General features: G+C 44.0%; 2 protein-coding genes across 2 annotated transcripts in view; both read left to right on the top strand.

Moving 5' to 3' along the window:
- Nucleotides 1-3,349, top strand: part of FAM124A (family with sequence similarity 124 member A) — a 40,873-nt gene extending 37,524 nt beyond the window's left edge. The window contains exon 4 of the mRNA XM_062618945.1: nucleotides 1,162-3,349. Coding sequence (XP_062474929.1) covers nucleotides 1,162-1,962 — 801 coding nt within the window. The 3' untranslated portion in view covers nucleotides 1,963-3,349. The remainder of the gene's footprint in view (nucleotides 1-1,161) is intronic.
- SERPINE3 (serpin family E member 3) overlaps nucleotides 2,573-16,351 on the top strand; it is a 41,666-nt gene continuing 27,887 nt past the window's right edge. Inside the window, exon 1 of the mRNA XM_062618947.1 lies at nucleotides 2,573-2,711. The gene's annotated coding sequence lies outside the window, so the exon portion shown is untranslated. The remainder of the gene's footprint in view (nucleotides 2,712-16,351) is intronic.

Genomic DNA, 16,351 nt, shown 5'->3' with positions numbered 1-16,351 from the left:
CACCGATCCCTGAAGGACACCACTCGTTACTGGTCTCCAGCCGGACATTGAGCCATTGACCACAACTCTTTGTGTGCAGCCATCCAGCCAGTTCTTTATCCACTGAGTGGTCCATCCATCAAATTGATGTCTCTCCAATTTAGACACAAGGATGTTGTGCAGGACAGTGTCAAACGCTTTGCACAAGTCTACGTAGATGACATTATGTGAGAAATTCCAGTAAGAAGAGTTTAAATTAAACTTTTTAAATTAAACTTTTTAAAATTCAAACTTATAAAAACCTTACTGAGATAAGTGGGTTGATGAATAACCTTATGGTTGCTCAAACACTAGGGCCTCAGTACAGTTACCCACACATCAGTGTCTAATCCCGTAGGAAGGCCACCTGGCCTCCAGCTGCTTCTTGAGAAGGATATTGGCTCCCCATTTGTCACAGCTGCTCTCCCTGTTCAAACGCTCAAGTTTGTGGTGGACAGACAACAGAATCCTGCCCTGGGGCTGAGATTCAGGTCCAGACTGAAGTCTTAACCACCAGGTTAGGTCTTCACAGTCTAGGTAGCTACAAGCAAATTAGATGTCTGTGCTTAAAATCATTACAAGGTAGTCAATAGAGCAGGTTGGTTCTAGAGCACATTGCTCAGCTATCCAGATGTGAAAGAGTTGAAAGAAATAATAATTCCCATTGAGAAGTCAGAGAATGAGGGTGCTTGCTAAAGGCTTTTTGTCCTTTCAGAGGAAAAAATAAAACATTTGCACCACAGTAAGGAAGAAATGAGAAATTAGAATGATGGTAAATACATCTCCCATTTCTTCATTTCTGATCTTCAGCTACCCAGTAAGGCAGTAATGTTGGGACACAGAATATGAATGAATCTGAACAAGTCAATAGGAAGTGAGAATTCCGAGCTAGTGTAATTCATCCCACAAAGCAGGGCTCCTCTACCATTTATTCTTGTTGTCTTCAAGGCTCCTTATGTAAATATTTGGGATTTTGGCAGAGTACTTTCTCTTGTTATTGAAGTGAAACATTTGCTGCAAGCATACTGAATGAAGTCTGCTTCATAATTATTTGCAGTAACAACCCAGAAACAGAGACTTACGGTTGTAAGACTGCCAATTCTGTATTAATGTGATCTTCTTTTCTCCCTCTCCCGGCTCCAGCAAGCACGCAGTTGGTGTAGGAAGTCTGCAAAGCAGAGCAAGCAACCATATCCATCTGTGTCAACAGATTCCTGCTTCACCACACTGCCAGCCTTTCTTCCTCAGAGCCACCCATCTGTCCCTGAACAACCAAAAGAAATGGGTCAAGACAAGGCACATCACACAAACAGCCTTGGTCATTATCTTGGTTTCTCCCAGCAGGACTTGAGACACAGTGGTCAAGGATTCACACACAGATGCAGCAGTGCCTCCAGCATTTTGTGGTCATTTCAGCGAAGCAAGTCGCTGTTCTGCTTGCCCACAGTGAGCTCCTCTTCAGCCTCAGAGACTTCTCATTTCAGTGAACCATTTCAGTTTTTAAATACTGGGTCACCTGAAACTAGGTTAAAAACATGGAGATGCAGCCCCAGGCTTAACATTGATGACTTGGAGGGTGCCCAGGAGACTGATGTAGACACAGGGATGAAGCTGTCCTTCTCAGACCTGTCTGTGGTCTCCGCATACTCTGCTCTTAATGGATTTTTCAATGACTTGGAAGCCTCTCTTCCCCCACAAAAACAAAGTGTCAGTAAGGCTAAACAGGCAGCCACTGGTGGAAGGCCTGTATCAGCCATGTGCAATACCTTTGAGTCAGTTGATTCTTCAATGCCTTCTCTATCTGAATGGTCTTCCAGCTCATTCACATCAGCATCTCTCTCCAAGCAGCACAAACAGTCCTCAAAAGCAGCTCCTTGTTCTCTGGATGATCATGGAAGTGTTTGCTCAGTTTCATCAGTTAATGAAGAAGAGTTTTACATCTAAGGTGTCTCTACTTTACACCTTACAGGGCAAACGTGGTTTACTTGTGAATGACAGCAGCGGGCCCAGCTTGAGCTTGAAGAAGGTTCTTTGCTGAGGAGCAGCTGATGCAGCAGATAATGCTAAATATTTGAAGAAAACACTCAGATCCCTCAGAGATGTGTGTCCCCAACCTATGTACAGTGAAGTAGTCTGAGCTTGCACCCTGTACCTTTGTACTGGAGGAGATGATCAGCACTGAGGCTTCTCCACAGCAGTGCAAGGTGGAAGGTTGCTTTGACTGACCCTTGATGGTGAAGACAATGCCGGAAGAGGCACATAGTAATACATTTTTCTTTTGCAGAAAAGGAAGAGTAATTTCTGATACCAAACTGCTTTAACTTTTCTGAGAAATTCCCTGAACTCAGGAAAGATGGAAGGAGAAAGGGGTCTTCTTTCTCTTTCACAAGTTCCAAAGGCAGCTCTAAGCACAGCAGATCCCAGTAGCACATCTCCAGTAGAGTCAGACAAGAAGTTTTCTGTGAGGACACACACAGTTCCTTCTAATTTCTGAGAGCTGGCAGTGGTGAGAGGGGTGAGAAGTTTCATTCCTTCCCCAGGGAAGAAGAAGCTCCACTATATCTGATGATAGTCCAGGATGAGGAAAGTGCCAAAAGGGGAAACCTTACAGAACATTTTCAACTCATATTCTTTCCAGCTGGAAAGAAGCCATCTGGGCTACTGTCTGAACCCTGTGGACAGTGGTAACCCAAGTAAACCACTTATAATTCAGGCAGTACAGAGTTTACCTTTTTGGAATTCAAATCAAGGAAGATAACCCATCATTTTTATACAATGCTACATCACCAGTCCCAAATATATAGCAGCTCCTTATTTTTTAAGGGATTGTTATTTTTCCACTAAAAATAATTAATGCAGAAACTTATTCTTTGTATTTCCAGTTCAAGCATACTTCTCTCTCAGATACCTCCCTCCAAAGAGAGAACAACTCAAATTTTATTGGATTTTCAAGTAAATTTTTAAGTACGTGTTCTTGATAACTTGTTTTGCTCCAATTAATTTGGTATTAAAATCAAAAAGTAAGTTAAAAGCTATTACTGTGACAGCTAAGTACTTTCACCAGGATTTAAGTTGTATAAACAGATTGCATCATGAAGAGTTACATTTTTGGCAGAGAAGAGGCACTGATTGTAGCTCTGATCTAGCCAATGAGAAAATGAACATTTTAAAATGTGTATGTATAATGCTGGATGTAAGCTATATACAGATACAGATGCTGAAGACTTGCCATGATGACATTGTGGTGGATAGAATAAAAACAAATTTGTGGAGAAAAAATGTTTGCTATATTACCAGGCAGTTTTAATCAGAAGACTTGCTGCTTGGGGGGGGGGGGGGGATAAAATGAAAAAAGCTCATACATACTCTAAATAACAGTTACAAAAAGTGGAAGAGTTTCTTCCTGTTCCCCTGGCTCATTTAAGTAAATGCACAGTTTGATACAAACAATTCTGGAAGGAAGCCTGGGAGAAACTAAGTACAGGTTTATAGGAAAGGAGGGGGAATTCCATTAAACCTCCACCCCCAAAACAGAACAGGCCAGAGAGATCATCAAGAGTCAGGATGTTGCTCCTCAAGGCTTTTTCCATTTGCTGTCGTTTTCTCCCCACAAAGAGGCATCAGGCTGAAGTCCAAGTCTCCTCTCTGTGAGATGCTATCATAACATGTACCAGAGGTAGATTTTGTCTTTTGTGCTAAACACAGTGTATAAATAGGAGCAATCTATTCAAGCTCTAAAAGAACAGATTACCAGCCTTCTCCCACTCTCCCAAGCTGTTTAGGCTTACTGCAGTTTTGAGTAAACTGTTCTCTTAAGAAATACCTGGAAGCGGAAACAGCACCAATCAAGGATTTGTCATGATGCGCACGTGTTTACTTCTCTATGCTCATTCAGAGTCCACACAGCCTTTCCTCTGACTTTCCTGGCCTTTTGGTCAAACCCCCTCTGTACAAGTGGACCCAATTTATGCAAAGTTGTGCTCCACATTATTGTTTGCACCCTGTCAAAATACATGTAAAACACTGTGAGGTCAGCCCAGCAGCTTTTCACATCAGCTTGCAGTTCACCATACAAGCAGTGATGCCTATGACAGTCAGGCTGCACAGATTTAAATTTTTGATTCCCTATTTTCTGTCATATTCGTGGTAGTACAAAAATAAGCGATGAAATAACATTGCAAATTTATGGGACAGCCATTTTATCTACACTAGTCACTTCCAGATATGACAACCAACAGGATAAAGTCTGATAAAAATTACACTATTCATTATTTGCAACAGAAAAATAAAAAGTCTTTTCACAATTTTTTAATAACATAGATAACATTTGATCTGAACATGAAATCAAAAGCTGGTTTGAGCTGATGTATGCCTGATCCTGGCGTTGTGCCAATATTCAGACTCCTGACAAAAGCTGATTGGGGCTTTTAATGAAGAGGAGGCTTTGAAACATCTTTCTGCCTAGGGTGTGCCTCTGCAGGAAAGGGTTCAGCACATCTGGGTGCTGTCTTCTGACACAGCAGGAAACACTGATACTGGAGCTCTACAAACAAGCACAGGGTACCTCAAGTGTCATGACTGAGGCTCATGTGTGGCATTAACTGCCAGCTCCACAAGCATCTCAGCTCCAAATTTTACCATCTTAATTCTAATGGGAAGAAAACCAAATGAGCTTTCATAGACTCTGAATTTACGCTGTCTCCACTGGGTTTAATTGTTTACATTCATGGTGCTTGTAACCAAATTTTGCAATAACTGAGTGTCATACTGTCAGGAAAACCAGAGATGATCGTGTACAGAAAACTTTTTGTCTATAATAAAGGAAGCAAGATTTTGAAGAGTGCTTCACTGAGGGTAGGCTTTGTTAATTCTCTTGCCATTATTTAAGAAGGGGCTGATCTCTTCAGAGAACATGCACAAGTTTCACAGCATGTACTTATTGTTTTGGTTAAATTATGAACAATGTCATTTTAGAACTACAGGTTTTCCCTGAAATTTCACTCCTTCTCACCCCAGAATGCATTACTTCTGTGAAATAAAATAGAAATGAAAAGTCAGTTGCTCTTAATCTTCTACATATTCATTTATGAAGTACTGCAGACTCACCAACTCTTTAACCGGGCTTCAAACTGACTGCAGTGACACAAGCTCTCCAGCTCTTGGCAGTGTGTGTCAGTGGGATAATTACAAAATAAGCATAGCAAAAGTGTTTTTATGTTGGTCAGCTTTGCCTCTGCAGGCCAGATCTTCTGATTCTCACTGTGGTGATGTAAATCGTTTGCTCCAGTAAAGCTGAATGATAAAACAGAAGCTGCGACACATACTGGTAATCTTGCATGCTTAAATCCCATCTTGAATTGTTTCGTGTATGTTGATCTTCAAAGTAGTCCTTCCCTCTTATTTCCATCAGTGTGTGCTGTTATACATTTCTTTATTCCTATCATGGGACATGCCTGCATGTCACCATTACATTGTATATGCAAAGCTATGTGGGTTTGGCTTTGTTTAGTTTTTATGGTTTATGGTTTAACATTGTGGGTTTTATATATGTTTATGTGGCAGTTATAGAGTTGTAGAAACATCAGGAGTTGGAAGAGGCCTCTGAAGGTTGTCTAGTTCAAAGTGCCTGCTGAAAGAAGGCACAAAGCTGCTCAAACCTCAAAGCTTTGTAAGTTAAATCTGTTTAGGACTTTGTCCGGTCAGGTTTGAAAATATCCAAAGGTGGCAATTTCACAGTATCACTGGGCAGTGTGTGCCAGTGCTCAGCCATTGCCATGGTGTAGAATTGCATCCTAATCTGCAGTCAGAATTTCACACATTTGAGCCTGTGATCTTTCCCTCTTGTTGTTTCACTGTGTACCTCTGAGAAACTCTGGTTCTGTCTTCTCTGTAGTTCCCCCTTCAGGTGCTGAAAGACTCCAGCATCTTCTTGTGCAGCATATGCTCTAGCTCCCTGACCACCTGAACTCTCCAGTTTGTCAATCTCTCTCTCGTACTGGGGAACCCAAAACTGTATGCAGCCCTCTGAATGTGGTCTGAGGAGTGCTCAGTAGGCAGGAAGAATGATTTCCATCAACCTGATGGCAACTCCCTGGCTTATACTACCCAGTACGTTGCTGGCCTTACCACTGCAAGGGTTCACTGCTTAATCGTGTTCAACCTGCTATTCACTGGGACCCAAGGTCCTTTTCTGCAGAGCAATTCCCAAGCCAGTAGGTGCTTAGCTTCTGCTGTACCAGGTTAGTCCATGCGAGGCGCAGGACTTGCACTTGTCTTTATTGAACTTCCTGAGGTTCTCATTGGCACCTTCCGCCAGGTAGTGAAGGTCTTTGTGAATGGCAGCCCTGCCCTTCAGTGTATCACTCACTCCCCCAGTTGGAGGGGCATCTAGAAACTTGCTGAGGGTGTTTTTCAACACCTTACGCAAATCGTAGACAAAAATGTTGAATAGCACTAGACCCAGTTTTGACCTCAGAAGAATGTCACAGCTGGATACCAGTTAGATTTAAACTGTTGTCCAGTACCCTCTGAGCCTGATGATCCAGTCAGTTATTCACCCACATTGTAGTACACCAGTTTACTCCATGTTTCCTTGATTTGGCTGCAAGGGTACTGTGGGATACTATGCTGAAACCCTTGATAAATTCAAGGAAAATTATATTCACTGTTATTTCTACACCCACCAAAGAAGCCATCTCATTAAAAGTGGCAATCAGGTTGGTTAAGCATGACTTACCATTACATGACACCCCACTTGAAGTGTTGTGTGCAGTCCTGGTGTCCTCAGCATAAAAAGGACATAGAACTGTTGGAACAAGTCCAGAGGAGGGCCATGAGGATGATCAGGGGACTGGAGCACCTCCTGTATGAAGACAGGCTGAGGAAGTTGGGGCTGTTCAGCCTGGACAAGAGAAGGCTGCGTGAAGACCTCATAGCAGCCTTCCAGTATCTGAAGGGGACCTATAGGGGTGCTGGGGAGGGACTCTTCATTAGGGACTGTAGTGACAGGACAAGGGAGAATAGGTTTAAACTAAAACAGGGGAAGTTTAAATTGGATATGAGGAAGAAGTTTTTTACTGTAAGGGTGGTGAAGCACTGGAATGGGTTGCCCAAAGAAGTGGTAAATGCTCCATCCCTGGCAGTGTTCAGGGCCACTTTGGACAGAGCCTTGGGCAGCATGGTCTAGTGCGAGGCGTCCCTGCCCATGGCAGGGGGGTTAGAACCTGATGATCTTAAGGTCCTTTCCGACCCTAATCATTCTATGATTCTATGATAAATACATGCCAGCTCACCTTCTTGTCCATTTTGAGTGTAGAAATGGCTTTGAGGATTTCTTGATAATCTTACAGGGGACTGAGGTTAGACTGATCAGCCTGTGGTTCCCCAGATCATCCTTCTTGTCTGTCTTTAAGTAGGTTGTGACATTTTCTTTCTTCCAGCCATCTATAACTTCACCGATCACCAATCTTTCAAAACTGATAGAAGTTTCACAGTGACCTTGGCTAGTTCCTTTGGCACTGTCAGATGTAGCCTGTCCAGTCTCACAGACTTGTATATGTCCAGCTTATTGCATCCCTGACTCAGTCTGCTAGTGTTATTAGTAACTTCCTCCTCCAAGCTTTGCTACTAGATGCAGACACATCTTCTGAGTAAACATCTTGTGAGTGAAGACAGGTTTTTCTGAGAACATTTTCCAGTTACAGAAGACAGGAACTGCTCTAGTCTGTTCTGAACCAGTTTCCAATTGCTCAAAGAAGCCTTTGTTTGTCTTCTCTTCTTGATTGAGTGGGTTGTGAGAGATGCACACACTAATATCCTTGCTGTTAGCTTCTCCTGACCCATGAGCTCTTGACTGTCTCATCCTCTGTTCCCTTGCAAAGTGATGCCACTCAGTTGCCTAGAACGCTAGTTGCCCACCACCATCTGCTGTCATTTCCTAAAGAACTGTATCCAGCCATGGCAGCTCTAGTTACACAGATGTCTCATCACATCTATCACATCTGGTTTTACATCCTGAGACTGTTGAAGTCTTTCAGGAGTGATTTTCAGGTTCAGCAGCATGAGCATCGGCTCTGGACAGTCCATCTGCCTAGGACAATTGAGCTACCTTGGTCTTTGGTAAGACAGTCCCATTTCACAAAGGGCTTTGGAAACAGAGTATAACTGTGGGGGTGTTAACTATTGAAGAAATCAGGATATTGGAACACATTGGTGTTTTCAGTGGCTGGTATCAGCAAGGAGATGAGCTCTTGTGATCCTGTACAGAAGCTTTTGAGTCCTGCAGTTTCACGCTAAGGTAGCTTGGACACCTGAACTGCCTTCATGAGACCACATCTAAAGGCTATACAAATGATTGCGTGGCTCAGGAAGGCCTGAGGTGCCATAGATGGTGCTTTTGTAAATGGTTTTCCTCTCTTGAATTGTCCAATAGCTTTCTGAGCTCATTTAACATCTGCAGCAGCCTCTGGCAGAGCGTTCCACTGCTGCATGTGAAACTACTGCATGTTGTACAGGAAAGGTTATTTGTCAAACCTGTCACCTGCTAACTCCATTTGATACCCCCTACGTTTGCTTTAGGGAGAGGCAGTAACAATTTTCAGGCTATTCATGGTTTTATGGATTTCTATAAAACCTCTGATTTCTCCTTTCAAGATGTGAAGTCCTAATCTAGTTGGTTATTCTTTGAGGGAAAACCATTCCATGTTTTTGTTCATTCTTGTTACTCTTCTGCATAACTTTTTTTCCCTATTCTGCTATGTGTTTTTTGAGCTGGAAGGTCCATAACCACGTACAGTTTTGGAGATGTAGATGCATGGTGGATTTACAGAACGGCTTGAAGGTGTTTTCTATTTTATTCTCTGCTCCTTTCCTAGTAATGTGACTTGCTGCTTTGTCCGTGTCAGAGCACTGACCTTCCCCTTTCATAGATCTTTATATAGCCCAAAGGTCCAATTCCCAAGCAGTAGAAGTCAGTTCAGAGCCTACTATCATGTATGTAAAATTAGATTTTTTTTATATAATTAATTTTAGAATTGGCTATATTGATCTCCTTTTTATTGCCCAATTTCTGTGTATTGTGAGACTACTCTGCAACTTTCCCAGTTGTCCATTATCTTTACTATCTTGGATGCTTAATAACCCCAACAAATTCCCTGCTCATGAAGTCCCCCTTTTTCCAGGTTTAAGTCATGCTGAACAATATAAGCTTGAGTACAAATCCCTGCATGACTCCACTGCCAACCTCCTTCCACTGCAGAACTGGCTACTTATTTCTACCTTCTGTTTCCTGCCTTTTAATCAGTCTTTTATTCGCATAACCTTCCCTCGTAAACCATCACAGCATGGTTTCTTCAAAAGGCTCTGATGAAGCACTTTGGAAAATTGTTCTTAGATGTACACCTACTTGTTGATGCCTTCCGAAGCCTCTAATAGATTTATGAGGAGTGATTTCCCTTTATAAAACCATTCTGACTCTTACCCAAACAAAATTATTTCTGTTCAGGTAATAAATTGTGTCTCATCTGAACCTAAGTGTCATTTGAGTACAGAGCAATCCTCCCTATGGCATCTTGTCCCAGCTTCCAGGACTTAGCATAATGTACATTGCTAAATTTACACAGAATCCAGACTTCCTGAGCCAAAAGCTGTGTTCAGATCACTGTGTGACCAACTGCTACATTGTGCTACCAAAGGATTTATCCTATGTCAGTTTTGTCAAATTTCCTGTTGAATCTCTTATTATTCCTCGGGTTTCCACAGCACTTCATGGCAATAAAACACCACTGTATTCATACCCCTCAGGAGAAGATAGTCACATTTATCTGAAGTCTTCACCCAGACAATTTAACTGAGTACATTCTGCTCCAGGAGAAGTCATTGCAGAGTGCTGGGCAATGTAACTTCAGTACCTGGAAAGGATCCTGTCGCCTTGAGCCCAGGAATAAATAGGTTATGAGATAACAGGGAGGAAGTGCCCTGCATTTGTGCATGTGGGGAAGGAATCCAACTTCTTGATGTGTAAAGCCCTGCAAGGTGTTGTAAATCCTGTGATGGGAACTGTCTACAGTGGTAAATGGAAGAGGGACAGGGAGAAGGTTCAGACACTGTATCCTTCAGTTGCCTATTGGCTCTGTTTTGGACCTCTTCAAGCAGCATTCTCCAAAACACTGTCTGGTGCCCTTCATACCAAGGACTGTTCCCACTATCGAAGAACCTACATCAAACAGAGAGCCCTCTGTCTCCAACACTGTCCCACCTGACTTTGTATCTTCCTGTCCTCCCCCATGCCCTTGGGCAACGCACAGGGCATGAAACTCACCCCCCACCCCCCCCCGGGTCATCCTGTAAGAATACCTCTCAGCTGGGCTGTAACTTAGTCCTGACTTTATTTAGGATAACAACTTCCCTTGCAAAATGGAGTAATTGTGTCCTAGAGCCATAAGGATCCCACAGCAGTCCAGGAGGGAAGCCAGGCCAGCTGCTTGTGGTATGTTTGTGACCGATGGGACAGCTCTGAAGGGTGTGGACACAAGTCACACAGTGCTCAAACAGGCTGGCCTTGGAGCTGGAGATCGATATTCAGCCTGCTCTTACTTAGGAATTTACAGATAAACAGTGTTGCTTCAGTTTGGCCACAGAAAGGGCATCTGAAGTCTTTGAGAGCTTCACAATTAAACAGGCACACCCGTCTCTGCTTTGACTCAGCCTTTCACATTAAGCATGGCTCACTCTAGAATCACTTTTTAATCGCTTTTCTCCAGAATATATAAAGCATAAAATGTGAAATAGCTTGGTATGTGGAGGCCACGATTCCAATCTGCCCATTGTAAATAAAACCTGCTAACCATTAGTACATGATGAAATGGGTGGAAACGGATTTAGCCAACACTGGCCAGTCAGTAAAAGTGCCCAGTTCACATCTCCGTGACTGCGGAGCGCCTGTATTTTGCGACAGGATCACAGCAATGCGGTGCGCTCTGGTTTTGTGCGCTCCTCGCTGGGAAGCCGCTAGTCTGCAAAAGTGGCTAGTGCCATCTCGTGGTTTCCGTGCGCACGAGTGTCAGCGCAAGGAGCTGCCAGCCCAGGCTGGTGGCGGGGTATGGGGTGACCCCACAGCATGGGATGTGTCCCGGTCCACAGGGCACTTTGCAGCAAATATCCCCAAAGGGTATGGGGTGAACGTGATGAAGTTTGCTTCACAGTGCAGTAGAAAGCAAGCCTTGCTCCAGCCATATCTGCCAACAAGACCAGACTGCCCTGCATCCTCTGTGTCCTGCATGTCAGTGTTAGCTGCTGACAGTGCCTGTGCTGGGTTTCCACCCTGCCACCATGCTTTCCTTCCCATCACACAGGACGGACATGGATCTCTTAGAGCAGGTTCATATGAGGCCACACAAATGGTCAGAGGGCTGGAACACCTCTGCTGTAGAGAAAGGCTGAGACACTTGGGATTGTTTAGCCTGCAGAATAGATGGCTCCAGGGAGACCTTATTGCAGCCTTTCAGTATATAAAGAGGGCTTATGAGAAGGATGGAGAAACTTTATATCAGGGCCTGTAGGGGCCCTGGTAAAGGGCCAGGACAAGGAGTAATGTCTTTAAACTAAAAAAGGATAGATTTAGATTGGAAATAATAACTTTACTTTTTTTTTTTTTAATGATGAGAACAAGGCAGGACACTGGAACAGGCTGCCCAGAGAAGCTGTGGATACCCCATCATTGGAAGTGTTCAAGCTCAGATCAGAAGGGGCTTCCAACAATCCAGTCTAGCAGAAGGTGTCTCTAGCCATGGCAGGGGGTCTGGAACTGGATGATCTTTAAAGGTCCCTTCCAACCCAGGTCATTCTGTGAATCTCTGAAAGCTGGGAAGCTGAATAACCCAGCAGCTTTGTGACCCAAACAGACCCAAACAGCTCTGACTTATCATTTTGCTGTGTCAGAGCTGCAGGCAAGGAAGTGGCTGCAGCCCTTGGGCAACCACTCAGGCGGCGCTCAGGATGGAGTTGAGCATCTGCTGCTAGCAGGCCCATGAGCACAAGGTGGCAAGCTGTATGGCTGTCATAAATTCCACTATTTACTTTGCTGAAATGTTGGCCCTCCTGGTACAGAGATATCCTGCTCAGGATGACCCAAATCCTGCCAAGACAATGCTTCCTGTGAGGTTAGCAGTGCCACCAGAGTGCTCCTGCTCCCCAGGTGTCATGAACTTGGTGACAGGGCCTCCTGGGACAGACACAGTGGAATAATGCAACATATAATACCAATTTTATAACTCCTCCTACTCTGATGAATGAACAGCCATCTTTTTGCAGTTCACATGTCTTGTTGCATGGGCAGATTTAGTTTTGTAACTGGACTGTGATTAGGAGCAGTGTTTTTTTCACACAGTTTGTCATGCCATGGTTGTGAGTCCCACTTCTTCCCATTCTGTTTGGGTGAGTTTGGTCACAAGAAAGCAAAGCTTTCATTAATAACTCTGTGGCTCTGCTTGTGGATTTTGCCTAGGTACCAGCATTCCCTTGTTGTGCCGCATAAAGCCACAGAAATGCAGCCTCTGCCCTCAAGTTTCTTTCCCCAGCACTTTGCTGCCTTGCTTTCTTTCAGAAGCTGATTGCACTGTGGGTTTCCCACAGGAGGGTTGAGGATGTTTGTTACCACCCTGCCACGTATATAAAGACTGTGATAGAAATCTTGAAAAAGGCATTTCAGGGCTACTTATGGCAGCGGTAGGAACAACCACTGCTGGGGTAGGTAGGAGACAGGGAGACAAGAGCTGTTAATTAGGTCAGGGGGACCCTCAGACTGCTGGGACAAGCCAGAGGGCAGGAGAGGAGGAAAGAGGTAATATCCAGCTGAGACCTCGCACCCTTTTCCCAAACCCAGATGGTGCACCAGCTCCAGGCACGCAGGGCCATGCAAGACCTTGCTCTTCAAGGCATGGGTGTGTGATATGGACATGGTGTAGAGGAGCCACCAGCCCCAGCAGCTGAGGACACTGAAGCTGGGAGGTTGCCAACAGGGCCTGAATGCACGGAGTGTTTTCCAGGTTTCCAGGACAACCTTTGCTCAGAGCTGACAGGCTGGTTTGCTGTTTAAACACCTTCCTTTGCAGATGAGTGTCCACCGATTCATGCTGCTTGTCCCCACGGACACTGCTTTTCCCTGTCCTTCCCTTCCTTCCCTTCATTTTCTCTTTTCTTTTTTTCCTCTTTCCACTCAGCTCACCCGTTTCCTTCACAAAACATCAGGCCCATAAAAATCACTGTTATTACAGCACTAACCCCTCCTTGGCCAATGCAAGGCTGGAGGTGCTTCTGCTCTGCCCACTCCCCCATTTCCCAACACATCTCCTGTCTCATCTCTTCAGACAGGACCCAAGTCTGGGGCTGCACTATGTCCAGAATGACGCAGGACAAGGCCCAGGCTCCTTTCCTCTTGCCCACTCTTCTCCTTAGCATCTCCTTACTAAATCAATGGGATTTGATACTTACCTTATCTCTAGCACACTGCAGAGTTCAAAACTCTGCTTTCAGCATCCCTGGGAATCATTCAGTGACATGACAAGGATGTGGCTGCAAGTGTGGCCTGCTCTTTTCTGCATTTGGAGGCTCATTATCTGTTAGACATACCAGGTCAACAGAACTTTTTCTGATGCTGTGAGTTTTGGTAGATGGTCTAAAGAAAACCTGGCTGCTCTCTGGAGTGACAGCTAGCTTGCAGCCTGACACCAATGAAGAGCATAGCAAGCTGGAACAGGTTTTTGCCCTAGGCCTTCTCTGATGAGGTGGTAAGTTTGGCCGCATCATTTGAAGAAGTGAGTTAGTCATATTGAAGTTGTGTACAAAAAAGACTTGGGGGGGGAGAAGAAAGGATGTGTGAATCCATGTTGATTATGGCATCAGAAAAGAATTTGACAACCATATGGACTTTCAGAAGTGTGAAATCTTCTGAAAATGATACGCAATCATATAAATATAGGCATGAGAAAAAAAAAAGACTTGAGATATGGATGGAGGTGAAGTATAGACAGGGGACTGCAATCTGTGATATGGGAGTTAAGATTCTGGGTATATGAGAAGAATTCTGTATAGAAAACAAGTATATAAATTGAGTTAAATAAAGTTACATAAGAGAATTCTTCCAAAGGCGAGAGCAATAACAGTCAGTCCTCTCTCTTATTGCTGGTTCTTAGAACTAGCCTCTTCGGGGAACTTCAGTCTCAGGGGCTGAACAACTTTTCCATGAAAATAATCTTGATTTTTCTGGGAAGGTTTACTGAAGATGCCACAGGAATCTGTGTTTTGTATGGGGCAAAACCTACAGGTACAGGAGTGCAGTGCTGCTGAAGGGCATCAGCTGCTTCTAATGAGTTCAGTAACTAATGTGACAGTGCTGGGTTCTTCCACTGATGTTCACTAAGGGGACACTTCATATCCTAGAGCCTCCCAAGGTGCTGACACTTCCCCTGGGAGGCAGGTAGGATGATGTCCTGAGTTCAGCTGTAGCAGTCATTTTTCTCCTTCTTAGTAGAACAATGCTTGATAACACCGATGTCTTTAGTTGTTGCTAAGTCATGCTTACTCCGATCACAGACTTTTCAGCCTTTTGCTCTGCCAGTGAGGAGGGGCATGGGAAGCTGAGAGGAAGCAGTGACAGGACACCTGACCCAAACTAGCCAAAGGAGTATTCCATACCACAGCATGTCATAGAATCATAGAACGGTTTGGGTTGGAAAGGACCTTAAGATCAGCTAGTTCCAACCCCCTGCCATGGGCAGGGACACCTCACACTAAACCACGTCACGCAAAGCTCTGTCCAATCCTGTCTTGAACACCGCCAGGGGTGGAGCATTCACAACTTCCTTAGTTGGTTCCAGTGCCTCACCACCCTCATATTAAAGGGCTTCTTCCTTATATCTGACGCAAATCTCCCCTTTTTAAGTTTGAACCCATTACCCCTTATCCTGTCGTGCCCAGTATATAAACTGGGAGCAGTTACCCGGAAGGCCCAGATCACTGCTCAGGTTGGGCTGGGTATCGGTCAGCAGGTATTGTCCATCACTTGTGGTTATTGTTTTCTTTTTCTTTTCCCCTTTTAGTTTTATGTTCTCTTCCCTTGTTATTTCCCTTATCATTATTATTGTTGGTGGTAGCAGCAGTGATTTGTGTTATACCTTAGCTACTGGGCTGTTCTTATCTCAGCCCGTGGGAGTTGCATTCTTTCGATTCTCCTCCCTATCCCTCTGGGAGCGGGGGAAGGAAGAGGGGGGAGTGAGTGAATGGCTGCATGGCTGTGAGCTACCAGCTGGGCTTAAACCACGACAGATGACAAGAAAGTAGATGTGCAGATTTTGTAACTTTGGTGCAGCACATCTCCCTGTGTGCTCTGTGTGCATGTGGCAGGGACAGCTCCATGAGCCACAGGGCCTGGCAGATGAAGGAGCACGATGGGAAGTCACTCACACACCAAGAAAGGAGTTAAGTGCTGCTCTGCTCTCTTAGGGAAATGGGGGCTATTGGCAGGGGCAAGTCATCAGATCTGTGTGTACAAGTGCCACTACAGTGTGTGAGGTCTTACCTGCTAGGAGGAAGGATACTTGAGAAGTCTGGGTTTTGTCTGGGGGACTAAGTTTAAACAGTGGCACCCTGAGCCTCTTTACAATGTGACCGTTCAATGTCTTTCCCCTTTAAGCTACCACAGTGCACAATACTGAGGATTTTAAATTATTGACTGATAAATATTTGGAATTCTTGAGGGTCACAAAGATCAAGGCAAATGAATCGATCACAAATAATTAATTTTGACACTGTGACAACTGCTGTTTCTTTTTTCCCCTAAACAAACTGTGTATATTTTTTGTCTTCTTGAAATGCTGAAGTAAAAGAAGAGTCTTATTTCCAAGGAACTGCAGTATTAAATGCCCCTCTATTTGACAAGAGCACTTACAGACAGATGTAGCTGTTCTATCTCTAAAAGAAAGAAAACATTAAAAAACAACAATTTTGTAATTTCTTGATTCATTCATTCATTCATCAGCGGGTCCTTTGATACTTTTTCTTAATTAATAGAGTTGTTATGAGACAAAGCAGCAACAGAGATACATTAAGCAAGGAGAAACAAATCCATTGAGAAATAAATGTTTTACATTTAATTACAACAGTTACGCAGTGAGCATATGTGCTATGCCACATCTCAAGCAAAATCAGCACATCATTGTGTCCTTGAAAAAGTGACCTTCAGAAAGAGCAATTAGCTTTGTGGCACTTTTTCTTTTCTGTTACTGGTAATGTTTCTGCTGAAACAAGAGAGTTCAACAGTTTAGTTTTGTCTTCTTCA

The sequence above is a fragment of the Pezoporus occidentalis genome, unplaced genomic scaffold (genome assembly GCF_034315485.1).
Source record: "Pezoporus occidentalis ecotype Australia unplaced genomic scaffold, CSIRO_AGI_Poc_V1 ctg207, whole genome shotgun sequence".
Taxonomy (NCBI): domain Eukaryota; kingdom Metazoa; phylum Chordata; class Aves; order Psittaciformes; family Psittacidae; genus Pezoporus; species Pezoporus occidentalis.
Note: the sequence above shows the minus strand (reverse complement) of the source record. Positions and strands in the feature narration are given on the sequence as shown.